At 41.0% G+C, this 24,655-nt stretch overlaps 1 protein-coding gene across 3 annotated transcripts in view; it reads left to right on the top strand.

Moving 5' to 3' along the window:
- The window catches only part of LOC124859164 (attractin-like protein 1), a 482,005-nt gene that overhangs the window by 242,370 nt on the left and 214,980 nt on the right, over window positions 1-24,655 (top strand). For all 3 annotated transcript variants that reach the window (XM_047351754.1, XM_047351757.1, XM_047351755.1), the window contains exon 25: window positions 3,206-3,363. In XM_047351754.1, coding sequence (XP_047207710.1) covers window positions 3,206-3,363 — 158 coding nt within the window. The remainder of the gene's footprint in view (window positions 1-3,205; window positions 3,364-24,655) is intronic.

Raw genomic sequence — 24,655 nt, 5'->3', positions numbered from 1 at the left:
TCATAATGAAAATTTAACATTCATATATTTTAGATTCATTGCACACTAACTGAAATATTTCAGGTCTTTTATTGTCTTAATATGGATGATTTTGACATACAGCTCATGAAAACCCAAAATTCCTATCTCACAAAATTAGCATATCATTAAAAGGGTCTCTAAACGAGCTATGAACCTAATCATCTGAATCAACGAGTTAACTCTAAACACCTGCAAAAGATTCCTGAGGCCTTTAAAACTCCCAGCCTGGTTCATCACTCAAAACCCCAATCATGGGTAAGACTGCCGACCTGACTGCTGTCCAGAAGGCCACTATTGACACCCTCAAGCAAGAGGGTAAGACACAGAAAGACATTTCTGAACGAATAGGCTGTTCCCAGAGTGCTGTATCAAGGCACCTCAGTGGGAAGTCTGTGGGAAGGAAAAAGTTTGGCAGAAAACGCTGCACAACGAGAAGAGGTGACCGGACCCTGAGGAAGATTGTGGAGAAGGGCCGATTCCAGACCTTGGGGGACCTGCGGAAGCAGTGAACTGAGTCTGGAGTAGAAGCATCCAGAGCCACCGTGCACAGGCGTGTGCATGAAATGGGCTACAGGTGCCGCATTTCCCAGGTTAAGCCACTTTTGAACCAGAAACAGCGGCAGAAGCGCCTGACCTGGGCTACAGAGAAGCAGCACTGGACTGTTGCTCAGTGGTCCAAAGTACTTTTTTCGGATGAAAGCAAATTCTGCATGTCATTTGGAAATCAAGGTGCCAGAGTGAGGGAAAACTGGGGAGAAGGAAATGCCAAAATGCCAGAAGTCCAGTGTCAAGTACCCACAGTCAGTGATGGTCTGGGGTGCCGTGTCAGCTGCTGGTGTTGGTCCACTGTGTTTTATCAAGGGCAGGGTCTATGCAGCTAGCTATCAGGAGATTTTGGAGCACTTCATGCTTCCATCTGCTGAAAAGCTTTATGGAGATGAAGATTTCATTTTTCAGCACGACCTGGCACCTGCTCACAGTGCCAAAACCACTGGTAAATGGTTTACTGACCATGGTATCACTGCTCAATTGGCCTGCCAACTCTCCTGACCTGAACCCCATAGAGAATCTGTGGGATATTGTGAAGAGAACATTGACTCAAGACCCAACACTCTGGATGAGCTAAAGGCCGCTATCGAAGCATCCTGGGCCTCCATAAGACCTCAGCAGTGCCACAGGCTGATTGCCTCCATACCACGCCGCATTGAAGCAGTCATTTCCGCAAAAGGATTCCCGACCAAGTATTGAGTGCATAACTGTACATGATTATTTGAAAGTTGACGTTTTTTGTATTAAAAACACTTTTCTTTTATTGGTCGGATGAAATATGCTAATTTTGTGAGATAGGAATTTTGGGTTTTCATAAGCTGTATGCCAAAATCATCCGTATTAAGACAATAAAAGACCTGAAATATTTCAGTTAGTGTGCAATGAATCTAAAATATATGAATGTTAAATTTTCATCATGACATTATGGAAAATAATGAACTTTATCACAATATGCTAATATTTTGAGAAGGACCTGTACTTGTCAATTGCTGTTGATACAAATGCATTTTACTACTGAGAGATAAATAAAAGGATCATTCCATACTAAAATAAACTGTGTTCAAAACAAACATGGATCTGGCGCATGCTAATTAACAGTTTCTGTCTGGCTCCAACATGTTTTCATGTTTACAGGTGTTATTATTAGCTATATTACCCTCCAATGCCTTTACAGCTAACGGAGTTTATTTTGTGGTTTCCCTCTTCAGCAACCCACTGAGCAACCCACTGAGCCATTTTCCTGCATTAAGTCGTACCACAGTAGAACGGTGTTGCGTGATGCAGAACTGGACATCTGGGAAGCACATCTTAACGAAGGAGCGCAAACTGACAGAACATCGTCATAGGGCTGTCTGTTTCCAAGAAACTAATATTGAAAACCTTTTAAAGTTGCTCTTAAACAGTGTGGTAGTGTTAGCTAGTGTCGTTAATGCAGCTAGCATGTGGGATCCTTCAGTATTCCGTTTTTTCTTGTACGTTTGCCTCATAGGGAAACTTGCCTTGTTGGCTAAAGAGGGTCATTTATGTTTTTTTCTGGATGTACTTGCCATGTTAGCAGAGTTAAACAACCAGCAGCAGCTGGTTGTTTTGGTCAGGTGAGCACCTGCAGGGAGGGTAGGGACTGAGTGTCTCTGAGATTGCTACCGGAAGAAGTGCGACAATTTGGGCAAATGTGAATAAGTCAGTTTGTATCGATTTTGATGCTAATCAGTAATTTTAAATAATTGATTTTTTAAATTTTGGTTATATCAAATTATTGGTTATTTTGACAACCCCACTACAGAGTCCACAGAAAGTTGTAACTGCAACAAATTTTAAAGAATTTCACTGTTGCTGACTTGTGTTCGGTGTTCGGGTTAATAGCTGGTGTTTTCGACATAAACTTGTGATCATTCCACAGTGTTTACACTGTGACACTAAATTACAATCCCTTTAAAATTAGAGGACATTTGATGCCGCGTTTGATGCACATGAAAAATGTATGTTTACGATCAAGCAAGTGGATTTCAAGTTTTAATGTTGTTGCTTTTTCATACTTAAGAATTAAACTGGCTATCTGGGAGGAACAAGTTTTGTGCTTTGAGTTCCCCAAATTGTCAGAAAATTATTTACCGATTTAATAAGAAATATGTCAATCTGTCAGATTCCTGTTCAGTTTGAAGCATTCGGCATGTGAAGGTTACTGAATCTTCATCAGTGCAAGCTGTAGAGAATAGCGAGATAGTACGCAACATTGTTAGTGGGTCATTGCTATGATATTTGGGAGTCTGTGGCGTTGATTCTGTAGCAGTGGTGGACACAGAGAATTGCAACTGAATTTTTAATGATCACATTGTGCTCGCCACAGTGTCAGATGCTCTGTAAAGTGATGCCAGAGCTCTACTTTTAAATGGCATTGTGTAAACCAAATCAACTGAAACAAAAGATAGATATACAAGAGTGTATTGATGGCATTATGACACTTTCTTTCTAGGGTGAGTTGTATGGTCCATACAGCATCGCAATTTAGATCAAATTGTTGTCATATTTCATACTTATATATACTTATATATGTCATATATCATACTTGAGTTTAAAAGCTCCACTTTTAAATATTTTTAGTTTAATCAAGTATAACCTTTTCTGTTACCCACAGCTGGTACCATATCTGGTGAAGAAATGTCCATCATAGCGAGGACTAACATCAAGGAGCACAAGAACAGCTTCTCGTGTGAAAAGTTTAACTTCCGGCTTCACCACAACATCACCTTTTACGTGTATATGTCCAACTTCAGCTGGCCGATAAAGATCCAGGTAGGAAGAGGGATACATGTGTACACAGGGTAATCTTTTTCACATTTATTTTACTAAAGATTTTGACCAATAGTGGGGAGGCCTGCCAAATAATAATTCTTATTATTCATGTCATAATTCTTAATTCTTGCCATTTTTTTTAACCTAAATTAAAAATTAAATGTGCTGTAAGTTGTTCAGAACCAACAAAAAAGCAAACAAACTATTTTGCCAGTTTATAAAAGTGATGATAATCTTTATGAGAAGACAGAAATCTTGATTAATGCCAAAGTAAAATGAAGCATCTGGTTACAGCATATCAGTAACAACATACAAATTTCTAGTAAAAACAAATAAACAAAATAAATTTGAAGTTGATTCTATTGGCAAGTGAAAATCCTTAAGCAAACTGTTAGAAATTAAAAATTAAGGCCAAGTAAAATTATGATTAAGTTGAATTTGAGAAATATGTCTACACATTAAATAGATTTAATGGACCACAATGTGTAAAGTAAGATGTAATGCAGGTGGTTCAGTTAATATAAAACATTTTTCATTTGCTCTGTCCAAGCACATGTTTATCTGAAGTTTTTACAGTTTAAATTCCTGTGATGGTTTAACATGATGATCACGGTGCACTAGTTTTTAACAAGTGCTAAGCCTGATGTGGACCAGTTCAGGTATTAGTTGCGAATTTGAATCAAGTTTTTATTACATCCATCAAGGAGGTTATGTTTTTGTCACCGTTTATCTGTCTGTCTGTTTGAGAAGTATAATATATACCGGGTTTTTATAAACTTTCCAGACAAGATGCGTATTAGGACACGTATTAGAACAGATGATCGGATTTTGGTGTTCATGTGGAGCACCATCTGGATCCAGGATGTTTTTAAAGGATTCTTTATCATTGCCAGACCATGGTGTGACAACTTAGAATTCCTACATGATTCATCAACATGTCAATAGCTGACATACAGTGGCCAGAAGTCATCCAGAGTAAAGCGCATCAGTATAGAAAAAAGCCCTATTGCCTTGACCCTATACCTTTGGTGGAGGTCAGCAGTCTGAGTGCTTTTCTAGTTCATGTTATAATTTCATGTTGAACTAGCAACCAATTCTGCAACAACATGCAGAAATCCCATTTTAAGCCACAGCCTATTTTCACTAATATGCAAGAATGTTTCCAGATTTTGTTTATTGGGAGTGAGAGTATAAGTTTGCCTAGTATCAGTTGTAACAATATGAGCTCTCACAGATGGGGTAACAAAAATCATCATGTTACACCACCACACACACACATATCATAAAAGAGCTATTTTGTTCTAGTCTTGATGCCTTTAGTGGTCATTAATCTTTTGTCTTAGGGGCAGACGTCAGGCCATGCCATATGTGTGACAGTTGCTGTTACTATTCTTTTACAATAGAAAAAAAGAAAAAAACTTAACCGTTTGAAAAAGTTAATATTTCAAACGGTCTCTAACATATCACATTTGGTGCATTTAACACGGGTAGCAGTAGTAAAACAACAGTCTCTTTGTATTTCCTGGAGACCCCTTAACTGTACTCGTACTTGTCGTCTTCCGCTTATCTGGGACCGGGTCACAGGGGCAGCAGACTCAGCAAAGACACCCAGACGTCCCTCTCCCCAGACACCTCCTCCAGCTCCTCCAGGGGGAGCCCCCTTAATTGTGAGATTTCCAAAAGGCTGCCAACGTTTTCAAATTAAGCATGTTCTGCAACAGATGGAGGTTGAAAGCTCAAAAAGGACTGAACAGACCTAATTTGATGTATTTCGTTCAGTCTTACTGTAATAGATTACTGTTGCTTTACTGTCATTCAGTCTTGCTGCCTGAGTAGACTGCGGACATGTCAGAAAATACAATGGCTTCTTACGTCTCTGTGTTTCCTCTGAATGTATTTTCAGAAAGACCATAATGAAACCTTAAAGATAAAAATGGCGAACTTTGAGTTTTCTTCAGTGAGGTAAAAACCATTATTCATTATTATGAATAATATCCGAAAAATAGAAACAAGCAAACATTTTCATATTTTGTGCAACCCAGTAGAGCTTCATGCATTCACTGATTGGAAACTTTTAATATTTTGATTAGGCAGTCAATGCTCAGGGTGGATCAAGCTGAAAATCTGACATTTCTTGTCAACACCCAAATTCTCTGTTCATCTGTAATTTTGGAGTATTTTGGCTAAGAAGTCTGAAGGCTTTTAAAAGGCTTCATTGAAAGTGTGCTAGAGAGAGCTTTGTCAATGGCAGCAAGTTTGCGAATATGACTGGAGAAATAAAGATATGTGAGGAGATAAAATCAGCATTTCAAAAAATTCTTCCAAGCAGCCAAAATAATCACCACAATGAACACTGACAAATACATTATAGATAGAGCCTCACAGGCACGCACTTGGCCTTTGAACTCCTACTTTCCCTTTAACAAGTGGTGTAATGTTTAAAGTAAAACAAAAATCAGGAGGCAGTCAGTGAAACTTAAAAAAAGTGTTTGTTTATTTGAATCAGCTGTAAAAGTAAAAAGGAAGTAAACCACTATTTTTTCATCATATGCTCTTTTCATGAACAGCTTCTCTGCTGAGCACACGCCCCTGCTAGAACATCAGACTATTCTGAGAGGTGCTTTGGTAAATCTACTATCACATTTAATGATCTGTGAGTTTTCCAGCGTCTCCATCTATTACGCTGCTCCGGATTAAATCCCCAGTCACAAATTATTCACTCTTCAGCCTTATGATCCATTAAATGAAAGCAGACTTAAAGCAGTGATATTTTAAGAAGACTGCGGCGCTGTCTGCACTTGGCGCTGATGGATGGAGTCACGAATTGACAGAATTGAGAAAATGAGGAGGGAGTGAAGACAGACTGACTCTTCACGTGAACCTGGCATTAAAGTCAAAATGTTCAGTGTTCGGAATATGGAGATGGAATAATTGACAGATTGAAGGTGAAGCACCATAGATCTGGAGACAGGAAAATGGATAGATGAATGGATGGATGGATGGTTGGATGAAAGAATGGATGGACATACAGTGCCTTGCAAAAAATTCCCACTCCCTTTAAACTTGTTTAGATCATCTCATGTTAAAGTCACAAACTTAAATGCATTTTACTGGGATTTTAAACAGTTAACAATAGAAAGTAGTGCATAGTTGTCAAGTGGAAGGAACATTATATACACATATACTGTTACAGCAAAAAATTTGAAGTGTGACATTTGTATTCAGCCCCCTTTATTTTAATACCCCTAAATAAAATCCAGAGCAACCATATGGCTTCAGAAGCCAAATAATAAATTAGTCGAATTGGTTAAAGGAGTCCACTTGTGTATAAATTTATCTCAGTATAAATCCAGCTTCTCTGTGAAGGCCTATGAGGTTTGTCAACATTAGTGAACAAACATGCATCATAAAGACCAGGGAACACAGCATGGATAAAACCAAGGATAATGTCAAAGCAGCTTTAGGTTACAAAACAATACCCCAAGATTACCCCAACATCTCACAGAACATTGTTCAGTCCATCATGCAAAAATGGAAAGCGTATGACAGAACTGCAAAGCCACTGATACATTGCCTTCCACATTAGCTTACAGGCCAGGCAATCAGAGCAGCAGCCAAGAAGGCCATGGTAACTCTGGAGGAGCAGCAGAAATTGGCTGTCAATTGGAAATGTATGAGTCTTGCAATCCACAAATTTGTTCTTTATGGAAGACTGGAAAGAAAAAAGCAATTCTTAAAAAAAAGACACAAGAAGTCCTGTTCATAGTTTTCCACTAGCCAGGTCAGTGGGCACGGGAAATGTGTGGTCAGGTGATCTGTTATAAGATGAAGAAGACTTGAGATTCACCTTCCAGGAGGATCATGACCCTAAATCTACAGCCAGAGCTACACTGGGATGATTTGGATGAAGGCATGTTCATGTGTCCCAGTCAAGGTCCAGATGTAAATCCATTTTAGAAGCTGTGGTACAACTTGAAAATTGATGTCTGCAGATGCTCTCCACCCAGTCTGATTGTGCTTGAACTAAACTGGAAAGAATGTGCAAAATGTCAGACTTCATAGCATATTTTCTTTAAGAGAAATTCTTTAAACACCACACCAGGAAATTCTTTTACTTTTATCCTTAACGGTGTGATTTAAATGATCCATTTCTGTTTTATAATTTCTAATAGAGATTTACAAGAAACATGACTTGGAAACCTAATTCCGACCAGCTTGACTTATCCCAGTCATTACTGAGTGTCCTGCGCCTTGTTGTGGGTCAGTTGTCCATTGATCTCTCCTTTCATATGAATTTTGCATTAATGCTACATTATCAGAACCCCATGTATAAGTTGATGGAAAGGGGATATGATAATTACCACACTGAAGCTAATCTCGCCTCCATGTCCAACTGGATGTTTGTAACTTGAGAAGCACTCAGTGTCTGGTCTTTTGACCTTGGTGACTTCCGATGCCAGAACAGGGCAAGCATGAAAAATATTCCTCACAGTTAATACTGACTTGGACCTGATATATGTAATCTAACAGGACCGACACACATGAGTAGAACAAAGCGCAGTGTCGTAAATCTCACCGTCTTCTGACTAGATGGTCAGGAGAAGTGGAATTTATTACTATTTTGCATATATTCCAATGATTGCCATGTTCTTCTCACCTTGTGGTGTTAACATATTTACCTACTAGATAAACGATAAGGAGTTTCTAAAGGAAGTGATTGCAAACGTCTTTCCAAAATTAAATTAATCTTAATAATAATATTTTAGATTTTAGTAAGCATGAATTTAAAGTGTTTTCTGCAGATTTTAAAATTCTGAATCAAAGCAAGCATGTGAACGCGAGCATAGTGCTTCAAACCAAGTGAAAACAATAATCAAGCAGGAAATCGTGCACCTATGTGTCCTACTCATACACATGAAGTCCAACAGGGCTGGTGAGTGTTTCCCTTTTGGCGTCTAGCTGTCAGCTGAGGTTGGGAAGCCTGTACAAAGGCAGAACGAGATGTTGGAATCAGGTGTTCTGCTGTAACAGAATTTTATTGGCTCTGTCATGTTGGCCTCGCACCTCAGTTCTCACACTCATTACACCTCACTTTTTGAGTGTTTTACATTTTGTTTAAAATCATCTTTTTTACTGAAATACTTACCATAAACATCAGTTTTAGATAATAACGGCATGAAAGATTAAACCCACAATTTTTATTTGTAACTGTATCTTGATCTGTAGGTAAATAATGTTGTCCAGTTAATTCGTTAATTTATGTCCAATTGCAGAAAAAAATATTACCTGTGTCTTTGCTGTCAATCAGATGTTACATTAATAATAGATTATTAATTTAAACTATGCACCTACTATAAGTGTAAATTCAACACTAGGCATTTAAGGAATGAAAGGAACTTTTTAATCTCTGTATATTGACTATTTTATTGATGCTGCTCCCCTTGGTGTCCCTCTTCAAGGGGAGCAGCTGCTGGTAAAAGAGAGCATTCTGCTGCTCACCATAGTTTTGTAGACCTATAATGTCACTGGGATTCCAACTGTGACTCCTCCTTTCTGGGAGCTATGCAGGAGGATGGGTTAAGAATATGCATTCTCGGATTTAGAGCTTTTACCAGTCTCTTTTGTTTGTGTAGTTCAGTGGTTGTTCTCCATCCAACAACCTACACCAGGGTTAAGACTTAATGAGTTTATCACCAAATTCAATGTGGCCTGCCCATTGTTCCATGAACCGGGTGTAGTTCACACTCTGACCGCTAGATGCTGTCAAAGCAATTCTGATAGTATGCTTAGTATGAGAGGCATGTGTATTAAAGCTGCAGAAAGTAACTTTTGTAACTTTTTTACATATGTTTTAAAACTGTCACTATGTCCTGACAGTAGAATATGAGACTGGTAGTCTATGAAAAACTCAAGCTCCTCTGGCTCCTCCCAGTGGTCCTGTTGCTATTTACAGAAATACACTGCTTCAGGTCAGAGACAACCAATCAGAGCAGAGAAGAATGTCTTGTCAGTGTCAATCATCAGAATCAGAATCAGCTTTATTGCCAAGTTCGTACATACAAACAAGGAATTTGACTCCGGTACACTTTGCTCTTTTGTTCTGTTTTTGCATTACAGAATGTACAAATTTACAATGTACAATATACACATATATAATAAAAAGGTGCATTTGCAACATGTGTATGCTGTTGTTTTGCACTTTATTGAATGTTTATCAGAGAAACAGCCTGGGGGAAGAAACTGTCTCTGTGGCGGCTGGTTTTAGTGAACAGTGCTCTGTAGCGGCGGCCTGAAGGTAAAACTCTAAACAGTTTATGTGCAGGGTGTGTGGGGTCTGCAAAGATTTTTGCAGCTCTTTTTCTGACCCTAGACCTGTATAAGTCCTGGATGGAGGGAAGGTCAGCCCTGATTATTCTCTCTGCATTCCTGATTATTCGTTGCAGTCTGGACATGTCCTGTTTTGTGGATGAGCCAAACCACACTGAGATGGATGAAGACACGACAGACTGAATGATGGTAGTGTGGAAGATGACCAGCAGCTCCTGTGGAAGGTTGTACTTCTTGAGTTGCCTCAGGAAGTACAGTCTCTGCTGGGCCTTCTTTCGAACATCGTCTATGTGTGAGGACCATCTCAGGTCCTCAGAGATAGTGGTTCCTAAGAACCTGAAGTTGTCCACAGCCGACACGGTGTTGTTGAGGATGGTGAAGGGGTGTATGGGGGTGGTGTTCTCCGAAGGTCCACCACCATTTCCACAGACTTGAGTGGGTTCAGTTCAAGGTAGTTCTGACCGCACCAGTGTACCAGCCGATCCACCTGCTGTCTGTATGCAGACTCATCACCGTCCTGGATCAGTCCAATGACAGTGGTGTCATCTGCAAACTTAAGGAGTTTCACGGACGAGTCCGATGAGGTGCAGTCATTTGTGTACAGGGAGAAGAGGAGTGAGGATAGAACACTCCCCTGGGGGGCACCAGTACTTATTGATCTGGATCGGGAGAAGATGCTCCCCAGTCTCACCTGCTGCTGTCGGTCCGTCAGGAAGCTGTTGATCCACTGACAGGTGGAGGCTGGGATGTTGAGCTGGGTGAGCTTCTGGTGGAGGATGTCTGGTATGATGGTGTTAAAGGCCGAGCTGAAGTCTACAAACAGGATCCTGGTGTACGTCCCCGGGTGGTCGGGGTGTTGCAGGATGTAGTGTAGACCTAAGTTAACAGCATCATCTGCCGACTTGTTCGGTAAGCAAACTGCAGGGGTCCCGCAGGGGGCCTGTGATGTCTTTCAGGTGCTTCAACACCAGCGCTCAAAGGATTTCATGACCACAGACATCAGGGCTACAGGCCTGTAGTCATTTAATCCTAGGATGGTGGGTTTCTTGGGCACCGGGATGATGGTGGATCGTTTGAGGCAGGAGGGGACCTCACATTTCTCCAGTGACTTGTTGAAGATCCTTGTGAAGATTGGAGCGAGTTGATTTGCACAGGCTTTCAGGCATGATGGGGAGACGTTATCAGGTCCTCCAGCTTTCTTTGTTTTCATGTGCTGAAAGAGCCTATTTACATCTTCCTCGGAGATCTTTAGTGTAGGCAGAGGATCTGAAGGTAGGGGGTTGGTTGTTTTACGGGTCAAATTTGTTCCTGAATGGGATGTGGAGAGGATGATTTGAGGTGTGAATGGCTTCTTGTCATGTCTGCAGTAGAAGCCATTCAGATGGTTGGCCAGGAGATGACTCTGTTCAGGATGGGTGGTGGGGGGCTCCTATAGACAGTCAGGTTTCTCAGACCGGTCCATACAGCCGAAGCATCACCAGTAGAAAGGTTGTTCTTAGGCTTCTCACTGTAGCTTCTCTTGGCTGCTTTGATCTCCTTTGTTAGTCTGTTCCTGGCCTGCCTGTACCGCGCCCAATCTCCACTGCTGTGAGCTTCTTCCTTATCCCTGCGCAGGTTCCTGAGGTGTGGAGTAAACCATGTTGTTCCCAACAAGCCATGCTTGTGTACGCGCTGTTTATACCCCCTCCCCCACACAGCGTGCACCATCGTTCAACTCAAGATTGCTGGTGTGCTGCAGCTGTGCTAATGGTGGACAAACAGCATAGTCTGAGGGATTTAGCGATAGAGATAGTCTGAGGGATTTAGCGAAAGACGTATGTGAAAATAATTTAGCTGATTCATTACTGCCACCTTGTGAATCATTGTATTTCAAAGTAGATGTTGGGGCTCTTCATGAGGGCAGATCTCTTCATGTGAGTGGAGCTTCAGTCCAGGACGGCATTCTTATGCTGTATCTGTCCCACCTTGAGCATCTGATGATAAAACAAGGCTGATATTTTAATGTAGTGGAAGCCATTATGCATTGCATTCAGATTGCAGCAAAGGTACAGAGGTACAGATCGACCTACCAATGTTTGATCGTATTGATATCCCATGCTAAGATGACTACTTGAAGCTTCAACAATCTGTGTCCTTTCCTATTGTTGGACAGGACCTTGGTCTTTAGGAGATACTCCTTATATAGCCAGCTGTAATACTTGTCATTACCACAAGTTAACCCTTTGAATGGAAAGTTTTGTTTTTTCAGAACTGTCACTTGTCTCATTGCTTCTTCATTTTCTTTTTATCACTGACATCGAAATGAGTTGAACTGTTCCCAGTTGCTATAGGATTGGTGTTTGTGAAATGTTAAAAAGGAAACCCTAAAGACCATTTTAAATAAATGTACTGTTACCAAACACTGGAAACACTAAATATGCCACAGAAGAATATATTTTATTGCTGTGTTTTTTCCCATTTGATGCATTTTTTTTTGCTTAAAATTAGAACTGTCCTGGATTTTATTTATAATCATACAATTATGTTTTATTGATTGAGCCCACAAACATGAGGAAATATAACCCAGTTTTTGCTTTGAACAAAACTATGAATACAGCCAGAGGTTGTGTAACCTAATTTAAACATGTCCATTTGTAACTGACTAAGAAAATATTTTTTCAATAACCAAAGGCTTTGAAATCTCTTACTGTTACAGTTTTAGATTAACACCAGGACAAATCACAGCACTTGCAGCTCTTTGCGTGTGTACGTTTAGTTTATTTGTATTTTCTTGTCGCCACTTTATGTTCCTTGAACCATTACAACCTATAGAGCGGGTGATTAAAAGCATCTGTCTAAGGTGGCCAGCTACTTTGTTCCTGAATGTAGTAATTTGATTTGTCTCTCAGTGCTCACTCACTTATTTACCCACTGTGCTTGCCATCATTGAATAATATGCCTCTCCTAATCCGATATCTGACAAAAACACCCTCTCTGATCAGGTCAGTGGGTAAGTGTCTGTTATTGGATTAACACAGAAGTTAACTATCTGACCAGAACACACACACACGAGAGGGAAGCATCAGGTTTATCTGAATGTGCCAGTATTATGTGTCATAGGGTGCAAGAGGAGGATAAAGGCTGAGTGCTGCTCAACGAGGCAGGAAGTCATCAGCAACATAAGGATAAATTACCCAGAGATGTGGGAATAGATACAAAGTGTTTTTATGTGTATTTAGGTAGAGAAGGGTTGGACTAAATCTATTACAGCTACATTTTGGTCCGATAAACGTAAACAGTTCTTCAAGTAGGTAAAATATGTTTAAATGTTTAGAAAAGTTAAAATAGTTTTGAGCATTCTCATGTTTCAAAAGATTCAATTTGAACTTCTGCGTCACAGTAAAAAGGTTGGAGAGGCCAATTGTCCTCTATATACAGCTTAAACTAGATATTTACACATGTAGCATGAAGAAGCACATAACATATTTTCTCACATTTAAATTGGACTAAACCTTTTTTGTTTTAGGTCAGTTAGGATTACCAAAATTGTTTCTGCTTGTTAACAGCAGAATAAACAAGATAGTTTTCATGCAATTATTTTTAGGTTTACTCCAGTCTCCATACATTATAATAATTCAGTAATTACAAGGAGTCATTGACGAACAAAGATTTGCCAATCCTGAGTCAGTGCTCGATAATTCATCTAAATTAAGCCATGTAGATGCATTGAAATAAAATCTGTAGTAAATGATCAACATTAGTGTTGTGATTGTGTCCCACTTAACCCACTCACCAGTGACGTTCAGGGCACCGGACTCCTGAGGTGGAAACAAGTCACTGTTCTGCAAGTCACAAAAAAGTTTCCATTCTTTTCACCCAAGTCTTGAGTCAAGTCCTAAGTAAAGGCATGAAAGAGCCGAGTCAAAGTACTAAACCTTTAATTTCGAGTCTTAAACAAGTCAATTGACAAAATATGTTATTTAGTTATAGTAATATTTTTGAGATTTTCAAGTTATTTTGAAAGGTGTTTTTGTTTTTGCCAGAGCAACCAGAAACAGTGCAGTGCAAACCTGCTTTTTTACAATGTTATATGAATAACATCAGAATATAACAATAAAAAGTTACATTATTTATACAATTGTAAAAAAAAATAATTTTTCAATGAAGCTCATTTTATAAGAGCTAATTTTGGTGCTGCTATCTGCCAGGTTGGATGAACTGACTGACTGTGTTTCAGGCTCAAAGCACAGAGATGCATCTTGTACAATTTGGAACCTGTGACTTTCCAGGCTCCATGAATAAATTAGTGAGTACAAAAAAACTTAGTTGATAAGCCAATATTAATCGTACATTAGGTCCTTTATTAGCTTTTATTCATCATTTCTTGTGTAAGTTTAAATGTCGGAATGGAAGTTAGATGTGGTTGCCTCCTTACTTGTCTCCTTAGTTTAGTTTTCAGCACAAATTTTCCTAAATTATTTCTTTTTGATCCCCTTGTATTCTGTTCAAGCAAATTAAATAAAATATAACATTTCTCTGTTGTGTTAGATGTGGGTATTCTGGAAATCTGTAAATAAATAATTCCAACTTTAATTGATTCAAGAAAGGTGACACTTAAGTGACACTTAAAATACAACTGATTTCCTAAAATAAATTGTTACATTGAAACAGGCAATTTGCATCTAATAAATTTGCATGTGGAAGGATAAATTATTTAATAAATAAATCAAACTTTTTAGCATAATATAACACTGAAGCATTCCATTTGTGATATTTTAATGAAATCTAAATAATAAAGACAAAGAACACATTTTCTGTGGGTGACCCACCTGCTTGACATGGAGGGGAGGAGGGGACATTAAATCATATATTTAGTTTCTTTTACTTAAAAACACCTCCAATATGACTTCAGGGAAGACAACATGGTCACTGTCTGTCTTGCAGGTTTTTGCCCTGGTCCATCACCCAAAACAATGACCACACATTTATGGCAGCTCTAGGTTAGTTAAAATGTCGATACAGCCACTGGCAGCCTTCGCATCACTGTTTTCAATCTTGCAATTTGGAATCGGATTGAGGAATGTGCTTCTGTCTGTATATAAAATATTACTGAAAGTGCCTGAATATTATGGTACACAGTTGTGCTGCATTGCAGCCTACCCCTTGTTTGGTTGATGCTTTGGGTATCTTTTTTTTTTTCTTTTCCCAACTTTGTGCAGACCTCCCTGGTATTGTTCCCTGCTCCTGTCTACCACCATAAGAATCATTGCAAGTCCAGATGAAGTCATAATTCATTGGTCCAAGTCAAGTCCAAAGTCTTATAAAATCATCCAGTCGAGTCCAAAGTCAATAATTTGGTGACCCGAGTCTGACTCGATTCTAAGTTACATACTTCGAGGCCACACCTCTACTGCTTTCTGTTCTTTTAATGTTTCTGGTCCAACACAAGTTAGGTCTAGGAAGCTGATGTTCTGAAAGTCACTTAATGTATTCATAGCTTTATCATTTCTTTTTCAAGATATATCTGACTTGACAGATATGGTCAGTCTGTTTTGATATGACTTGTTGATTATTTTGCTCATAGCAGTCGGTACCTGTTAAATCAAAAGCAGATTAAATTAGCAAAGAAAACAAAACTTCTTGCTTCATAAATTTAGAATCTTATTTTGAATGTGATTTATTGTTATACTGTTTTTGTAGTGTGGGCCCACAAAGTGCAGCTGTACAGCTCACTGCAGATGTGGCTGATCATTAAAAAAAAACAAATCCTTGATCCAATATGCAAAATTGAATCACACAAGCCTGAGCTGATGGAAACATCTGAAATAATCCCAATCTAAATAACAGAGCACCCTGTGAATGTTGAACATCTGGTTTTAAAATTGTATTTCTCAGCTGTATCATATTTCCCTGGAGTTTTTTTTTTACTTCAGTTATTGTGGTTATTATTATGATTATAGTATTTATTATTTAATTTTAATATTTTATTAAATAATAATTCAACTCAAAGTCAAACATATTTCAATCAAAAAACTCTTTACCACACTAGAACAATCCATCTAAACAACCAAGCAAAATGAAAGAATAAAGAAAACCAACTATGTACAATATGAACAAGTGAATCAAAGATGGTTAAAAACCATGACCGATAAAGTGATGCAACATTACCATTCAATGTTATTTATGTCTGAGAACTAAAGATTATCTTGAAGAATCTGGAAATGAAGTCAAGTTAGTCTTGGAACTAACTTAGACAATAATTGGTATGCCTTCAAACAACCATTAACTCAATGCAAGATCAGATAAAACATTATTTTAATAAAATAATATTTTACAGAATGATTTGCTGAATAAATCCAACCTTCTGGATGACTGATTCTCAATGGTTTATCAGTAGCTGCCTTTATTTAGTACAATAAAATGTATGGATTGCACGGTGGCGCAGTCGCTAGCACTGTTGCCTTGCAGAAAGAAGGTCCTCGGTTCGACTCCCAGCCAGGGGTCTTTCTGCATGGAGCTTGAATATTCTTCCTGTCCATGTGTGGGTTCTCACCGGGTACTCCGGCTTCCATATGTCTCTGTGTTGCCCTGCGATGGATTGGCAACCTGTCCAGGGTGTACCTTGCCTCTTGCCCGTACACTGCTGGACATAGGCACCAGCTCCCCCGTAACCCACAATGGAATGAGCGGTATAGCCGATGAATGAATATTTAAGGAAATGTTATTTTGAATAAAAACCAAACTTTTCTGGATAAATTAGTCTTAACGGTGTTTAATTAACTATCACATTTAGTAAAATAATATTTTGGGAAATAATATTTCCCTATATTGGAAACTAAAAACCTTCCGGATAAATGACTATTAATTTGGTGATGACATAGCCTATGGGCTCATAAGATGGCGGTCATAAATCACGTGTTACCTTAGCCGTTAGCGGTTAAAGCTAAGAAAAGAAAGCCTATAGCTCTTCAAAGTCGAACATGTATCTTTAAAGCCTTTCAAAGTTGAACATGTATCTTTAAAATACCATCAGTAAAATGATCATAAGCGTTAACACCGCGTAATGGCCAATCTGTGTTTTAAATCCACCCTTAAAATAAAGCTTGTTTTAAAATAATCAATCTAAAAACTGTGTTAATTGTCACCACAAAAACTGATGCCATAGTTTACACAACACATTATGTCACAGCCCAAACCTTTCAGCATTGTTGTAATAATGGAGTAATTCATGTTTCTTGGGTCATTAACCTTCCTTTTGCTGTTAAATTGACTATCCTCTGAATTTTTTTTTACATTTGGTTTGCTTTTAATTTACATATGACATTTAAATTTGACATGAGTTATTTCAGCAGGAACCCTTGTTTTTTAAGCTATGAACATAAGGTTGATGGATACAATATGCCGTTATTTGTCTTTCAAGACAAGTGCTTCTCTAATGAAAGTTGACCATTTACCTTAAAATACCATTAATATCAGGATCGTTGACGTCATGTTATGATTGATCTGTGTTTAAAAACCAACTTTTAAATAAAGTTTATCTTAACTTTAAAACAACACAGAACACATCATTAGTTGATCAGCTAGTCTGCTAGCACTTGGATACTTCAGTTTCTCAACACGAACAAAAGCAAATAAATAAGCAAATATTATGAAATAAACATTATTAACATACTCCCCCTTACTCCTCCCTGTTGGATGGAGTAAGGGGGAGTCAGGTTTAGCCTAAACCGGCTCAGTTATGGTTGAGGTGCAAACACACCGTCCATTTCTGCTACCTGTATGACCCCCTTTCTTTTCCAATGGTTATGGTCAATCTAACAGAGAGAGGTATCCCAATCGTTGTGGTTTTTAGTATAACAATGGCCATCAGTGGGCTTTAGAAGGACAAACTGTTTACTTTTAAGGCTAGGCTTAAAACTTTCCTTTTTGATAAAGCTTATAGTTAGAGTGGCTTAGGTTATCCTGAGCTATCTCTGTAGTTATGCTGCTATAGGCTTAGGCTGCTGGAGGACATAATGACCACTTTCACCCTCTTCGCTACATTCTCACACTACTCTCCAATTTTGCATTACTTGCTGTTATTTCAGTTTTTAACTTTATGTTCTCTCTCTTTTCTCTTCCTAGAAGCTACACCTGGCCTGACTCTGTGTCTACCTTTCTGGAGAGGCTTCTGCTGGCAACAACTTGCTCACCCTCTACCGATGATCCACATGGCCCTGTCTTTCAGCGTTTAACCCTTTCTCTCTCCTAGACATGGCAATTGACTGAGCTTTTACTGTGACTAACTCTATGTGCTCTCTTTCAGACTCTAACCTTGAAAACTGGCTCAGAGTTTATCTGTTCTTTCTTTCTAGGTGAAACGACTAAAGGAGCTACATCCATTAACATTTACTTTTCCTTCCCATAGAAAGGACTCCTGGATCAGTGCTTCTTTGTTCTCTTTGTGTCTCTGCTCTGTTCTCCCAAACCCCCAGTCGGTCGTGGCAGATGGCCGCTCACACTGAGCCTGGTTCTGCTGGAGGTTTCTTCCTGTTAAAAGGGAATTTGTCCTCTCCACTGTCACTACATGCATGCTCAGTATGAGGGATTGCTGCAAAGTCAACGCCAGTGACTGTCCACTGTCTCTACATGCTCATCCAGGAGGAGTGACTGCTACAAGTCACTGACTCAATGCAATCTGCTGGGTTTCCTTGGACAGAAAAACTTTTTATCCAATTTGAATAAATAACTGAATCTGACTGCATTGTTCAATGGTTAGGACTAATTGGAATGTATGTACCTGACTTTTGCGAAGTGCCTTGAGACAACATGTGTTGTGAATTGGTGCTATATAAATAAACTGAATTGAATTGAAAACTGAATATATTAACCCTTGTCAAGGTGTTCAGTGACATCCTTATGAATGCAGTGCAAGTACCGCAGTGCTGGTATTATTGGACCTTAGTGTAACACTGCTTTTTGTTTTTTTTCACGGCACCAGAGGCCTTTATTTTTCATTTTTCGATAATAGGTAGACAGGAAGCTGTGAATTGAGGCTGAAGTGTTTTTCAAACACCTGTTTAAAACAGCTGAGTTCCTCTAACACACATGGAGCAGCTGGGCTCATTTCCATAACAAGTAGGTGGAGGCGGCTCTTGGCAAGTGGCTCACTTTGGTCGTTAGGTCCTCATGAATATGCAAGTTTTGAAGAAGTGTGTTGCTGTAACCAATTTTTTTTATTTGTTATCATGTATATATGGACCCTATGTTCTCTTTAAAAAAAAGTCAACTTACAGTGATTTTCAAAATAATTAATACTCCTTGTATTTTAATTGGATTTCTTTTTCACACTATATAGAGCATACCACATATATAGCAGATGGCTGCTTACATGTACACGCTGGGCAGGCACCAGCTCAACTTGGAGGGACCAGAGTAGGTAGGGTACATTCCATCCACCCTGGTGAGCCAGCCCCTGAGAGGTCTAGAGGGTGGAATGTCCACCAGAGCTCAATGCAGCCCCCGCAACCCACTGCCATCCAGGAGCCATAGCCCTCTAGGCGGGAGCCCACCTCTCTGGGATGTGGCTCAAGCACCCACACAAACAACAACCCATTCAGGAGGGCAGCCCCCCACTGGGTGACCCCATTAGACCCCCAGACCATCCCCACACTCCCAATGTCTGCCACACTGCAGGAGCAAGAGGAGCTTGAATATGGTTAAGATCAAACCACAATCATGGGTTAGAATTGTGCAGACAAAGCTCAGGCAAATGTGAATTCTAAGAGTAAGTAGCAATATTTAATAACTGATGTTCACAAGAACTCGTCATCTAATCTGACAAAGATTGGATGGGCAAAGAAATTAGCCTCTAGGTGTACAAGGCTTCTAGAGACAAACTGAAGCCCGGAAGAGGTAAAACTTTAATTGCAGCAAATGTTGGTCTTACAAAGTTGATTCCAGGAGCTGAACATGCACCCAGAACTTTAGCTGTACCTTTTGCTTCCACTTCACAATTACAGGTCCTTCTCAAAATATTAGCATATTGTGATAAAGTTCATTATTTTCCATAATGTCATAATGAAAATTTAACATTCATATAGTTTAGATTCATTGCACACTAACTGAAATATTTCAGGTCTTTTATTGTCTTAATATGGATGATTTTGACATACAGCTCATGAAAACCCAAAATTCCTATCTCACAAAATTAGCATATCATTAAAAGGGTCTCTAAACGAGCTATGAACCTAATCATCTGAATCAACGAGTTAACTCTAAAGACCTGCAAAAGATTCCTGAGGCCTTTAAAACTCCCAGCCTGGTTCATCACTCAAAACCCCAATCATGGGTAAGACTGCCGACCTGACTGCTGTCCAGAAGGCCACTATTGACACCCTCAAGCAAGAGGGTAAGACACAGAAAGAAATTTCTGAACAAATAGGCTGTTCCCAGAGTGCTGTATCAAGGCACTTCAGTGGGAAGTCTGTGGGAAGGAAAAAGTGTGGCAGAAAACGCTGCACAACGAGAAGAGGTGACCGGACCCTGAGGAAGATTGTGGAGAAGGGCCGATTCCAGACCTTGAGGGACCTGCGGAAGCAGTGGACTGAGTTTGGAGTAGAAACATCCAGATCCACCGTGCACAGGCGTGTGCAGGAAATGGGCTACAGGTGCTGCATTCCCCAGGTCAAGCCAATTTTGAACCAGAAACAGCGGCAGAAGCGCCTGACCTGGGCTACAGAGAAGCAGCACTGGACTGTTGCTCAGTGGTCCAAAGTACTTTTTTCGGATGAAAGCAAATTCTGCATGTCATTCGGAAATCAAGGTGCCAGAGTCTGGAGGAAGACTGGGGAGAAGGAAATGCCAAAATGCCAGAAGTCCAGTGTCAATGACATAAAATGCCGATCCCAATGAAATAAATTAATGTTTGTATTGGTAATGTGACAAAATTTTAAAACTTTTAAGGCAAATTAATACTTTAGCAAGGCACTGTGTAAATTTGACAAATATCTGTAAATTGAGTCAAGGATGAATGAAAATTTTGGGTTGAATAATTTTTTTAAAGAGATGGTTTAGATTAAAGTAATTAAACCCTTACCCTATATACAGAGCAGGGAAATGTTTGATTCAACTGAAACAACTGCACAAATTGTTCAAACCATGTTTGAATAGGCTTAACAGGATTTGTGCAGTGCTCTGTACCTCATCAGGAAACACTTCAGCAAGAAGGCCTTTAGAAAATGTGCTGGTTTTTATTTTTTTTATTAAAAAGTTTATAGAAACAGAATTACTTTGAGTATTTTCTTCTTAATAATGTGGTGCTCCAGTGAGCCTTTTCATTTTTTTATGATCTTCTGTCCCAGAAGATCATGGGTTGGTAATTGCTTAGCAAGGCCCTCGAAACGTGGGAAAGGGTACACATCTGGTTAAGAAGGATGAATAAATTCCCACTACTATTGGTCAGTCCTGGGTTGCGCTTAGCTTCTGCGTCTTTTTCCTGTTTTGTAGCTAAAAGGCTCTTTGCCTCTTTCCTTTTTTTTTTTTTGCGCTCTTCTCATTCCTTTCTTTATTGATTAGCCAAGCACTTTCTTTCGTTCTGGGCTTTAACGAGCAGCTCTTAGTTCAGGGTTAGAGAAATAAAAGCCAGCCCACTGCTGTCACAGCTCCTAAGCTTGTCCCCAGAGGGCTGCCGTTGGTCTTCCATAATGACTGCACTGTAGATTCAGGGTCCTTGGAGTCCTCTTTAAATCATTGCTGTCCTTCTCATCTTTTACCCGTCTCTCACTCCTTCCTCCTTACCCACCCCTACAATATATACTGTGGTAATTACAGCACGAGTTTATAGAAAGAATTGGAGTGGGGAAAAAAAGACTCTCCCTGAACAGTTGACCCCTGATCTCAAAACAATTACACTCTATTGTTCTTGTGTTTGTGCTCTGGAGTGGAGGTTATTGTGTTTATATGTGAAAGTTTGAGAATTCCATCTGTTTTTATTTTGTTTTAGTACCGTTTGTCTTTGCAGCATTTTCTCATGCAGGGGTGTTGTTGGTTCTTTTTCTGCCCCTATCTGATTTTAATGATAAACTCGAGATTTAATACGTGTACATGTTTTTGCCTTAACTGAACTTCTATAAATTATCTAAACTAATGTCAGTCATTTCCAGTGAGCCTAAAGTGCTCCATAAATTACTGATCTGAAATGAAACACTTTAGTGAACTTAAACTATCAAGGTTTGATTTGGTGGGAATACTTTTCCCCTTCAAGGAAACTTTAAATAAAGATTAAAAATAGTTATATATATATATATATATATATATATATATATATATATATATGAAAGTGCAGTATTACCAGTTTTCTGTTCTTGCTGTTGCTAGTATGCTTCAGGTCTTCTGTTTATTTTCCACCAACCAGGCTGACCATTTGGGGGTTTTTGCTCATTCTTCACGTTAATATGTTTTATAATATGGATGCAAAACAATATAAAACACAAAGACACAATATGATGAAATTTTGTGCACCAGCGATGTCCTGATGTCATACTTTGATTCATTCTCAGTAAACGTGTTGTGTGAAAAAGTATTTGCCCCTTTACAGAATTCTTCAGCTTTTTGTCACACTTACAGGTCCTTCTCAAAATATTAGCATATTGTGATAAAGTTCATTATTTTCCATAATGTTCGTTCGTTCGTTCGTTGTCTTCCGCTTATCCAGGACCGGGTCGCGGGGGCAGCAAACTCAGCAGAGACGCCCAGACGTCCCTCTCTCCAGACACCACCTCCAGCTCCTCCAGGGGGAGCCCAAGGCGTTCCCAGGCCAGCCGAGAGACATAGTCCCTCCAGCGTGTCCTGGGCCGTCCCCTGGGCCTCCTCCCGGTGGGACGTGCCTGGAACACCTCCCGAGGAAGGCGTCCAGGAGGCATCCGGTATAGATGTCCGAGCCACCTCAACTGGCTCCTCTCAATGTGGAGGAGCAGCGGCTCTACTCCGAGCTCCTCCCGGATGGCCGAGCTCCTCACCCTATCTCTAAGGGAGTGCCCGGCCACCCTACGGAGGAAGCTCATTTCAGCCGCTTGTATCCGTGATCTCGTTCTTTCGGTCATGACCCAAAGTTCATGGCCATAGGTGAGGGTACGAACGTAGACCGACCAGTAAATTGAGAGCTTTGCTTTTCGGCTCAGCTCTCTCTTCACCACAATGGACCGGCACAGCGCCCCCATTACTGTGGCAGCTGCACCGATCCATCTGTCGATCTCCCGCTCCATTCTTCCCTCACTCGTGAACAAGACCCCGAGATACTTAAACTCCTCCACTTGAGGCAGGAACTCCCCTCCAACCTGAAGAGGACAAGCCACCCTTTTCCGGTCGAGTACCATGGCCTCGGACTTGGAGGAGCTGATCCTCATCCCAGCCGCTTCACACTCGGCTGCGAACCGCCACAGCGCATGCTGTATGTCTTCGCTAGAGGGGGCCAGCAGGACCACGTCATCTGCAAAAAGAAGAGACGAAATCCACTGGTCCCCAAACCAGACCCCCTCCGGTCCTTGGCTGCGTCTAGAAATCCTGTCCATAAAAGTTATGAACAGGACCGGCGACAAAGGGCAGCCCTGCCGGAGTCCAACATGCACTGGGAACAGGTCCGACTTAGTGCCGGCAATGCGGACCAAACTCCTGCTCCGCTCGTACAGGGACCGGATGGCCCCTAATAAAGGGCCCCCGATTCCATACTCCTGGAGCACCCCCCACAGGGCATCACGAGGGACACAGTCGAATGCCTTCTCCAGGTCCACAAAACACATGTGAACCGGTTGGGCAAACTCCCATGAACCCTCGAGCACCCTGTAGAGGGTATAGAGCTGGTCCAGTGTTCCACGGCTGGGACGAAAACCACACTGTTCCTCCTGAATCCGAGGTTTGACTATCGGTCGGACTCTCCTCTCCAATACCCTGGCGTAGGCCTTACCAGGGAGGCTGAGGAGTGTGATCCCCCTGTAGTTGGAACACACCCTCCGGTCCCCCTTCTTATAAAGGGGGACCACCACCCCAGTCTGCCAGTCCAGAGGCACTGTCCCCGACCGCCACGCAATGTTGAAGAGGCGTGTCAACAATGATAGCCCTACAACATCCAGAGACTTGAGGTACTCAGGGCGGATCTCATCCACCCCCGAAGCCTTGCCACCGCAGAGCTTTTTAACCACCTTGGTGACTTCAGCCTGGGTGAAGAAAGAGTCCAACCCTGAGTCCCCAGCCTCTGTTTCCACCACGGAATGCGTGATGGCAGGATTGAGGAGATCCTCGAAGTACTCCTTCCACCGCCCGATAATGTCCTCAGTCGAGGTCAGCAGTCTCCCGCCCCCACTATAAACAGTGTTGGCAGAGCACTGCTTCCCCCTCCTGAGGCGCCGGACGGTTTGCCAGAATCACTTCGAGGCCAACCGGTAGTCCTTCTCCATGGCCTCGCCGAACTCTTCCCAGGCCCGAGTTTTTGCCTCTGCCACAGCCCGGGCCGCAGCACGCTTGGCCTCACGGTACCCGTCAGCTGCCTCAGGAGTCCCACAAGCCAACCACAGCCGATAGGACTCCTTCTTCAGCTTAACAGCATCCCTTACTGCCGGTGTCCACCACCGGGTTCTGGGATTGCCGCCGCGACAGGCACCGCAGACCTTACGGCCGCAGCTATGGGCAGCAGCATCGACAATAGATGCAGAGAACATGGTCCACTCGGACTCTATGTCTCCAACATCCCCCGGGATCTGGTCGAAGCTCTCCCGGAGGTGGGAGTTGAATACATCCCTGGCCGAGGGCTCCGCCAGGCGTTCCCAGCAGACCCTCACTATGCGCTTGGGCCTGCCGAGTCTGTCCGGCTTTCTCCTCCTCCGGCGGATCCAACTCACCACCAGGTGATGATCAGTGGACAGCTCAGCCCCTCTCTTCACCCGAGTGTCCAAAACATGCGGCAGAAGGTCTGATGATACGACAACAAAGTCGATCATCGACCTCCTGCCTA

The sequence above is a fragment of the Girardinichthys multiradiatus genome, chromosome 22 (assembly GCF_021462225.1).
Source record: "Girardinichthys multiradiatus isolate DD_20200921_A chromosome 22, DD_fGirMul_XY1, whole genome shotgun sequence".
NCBI lineage: Eukaryota > Metazoa > Chordata > Actinopteri > Cyprinodontiformes > Goodeidae > Girardinichthys > Girardinichthys multiradiatus.
This window is presented reverse-complemented; position numbering and strand designations above follow the sequence as displayed.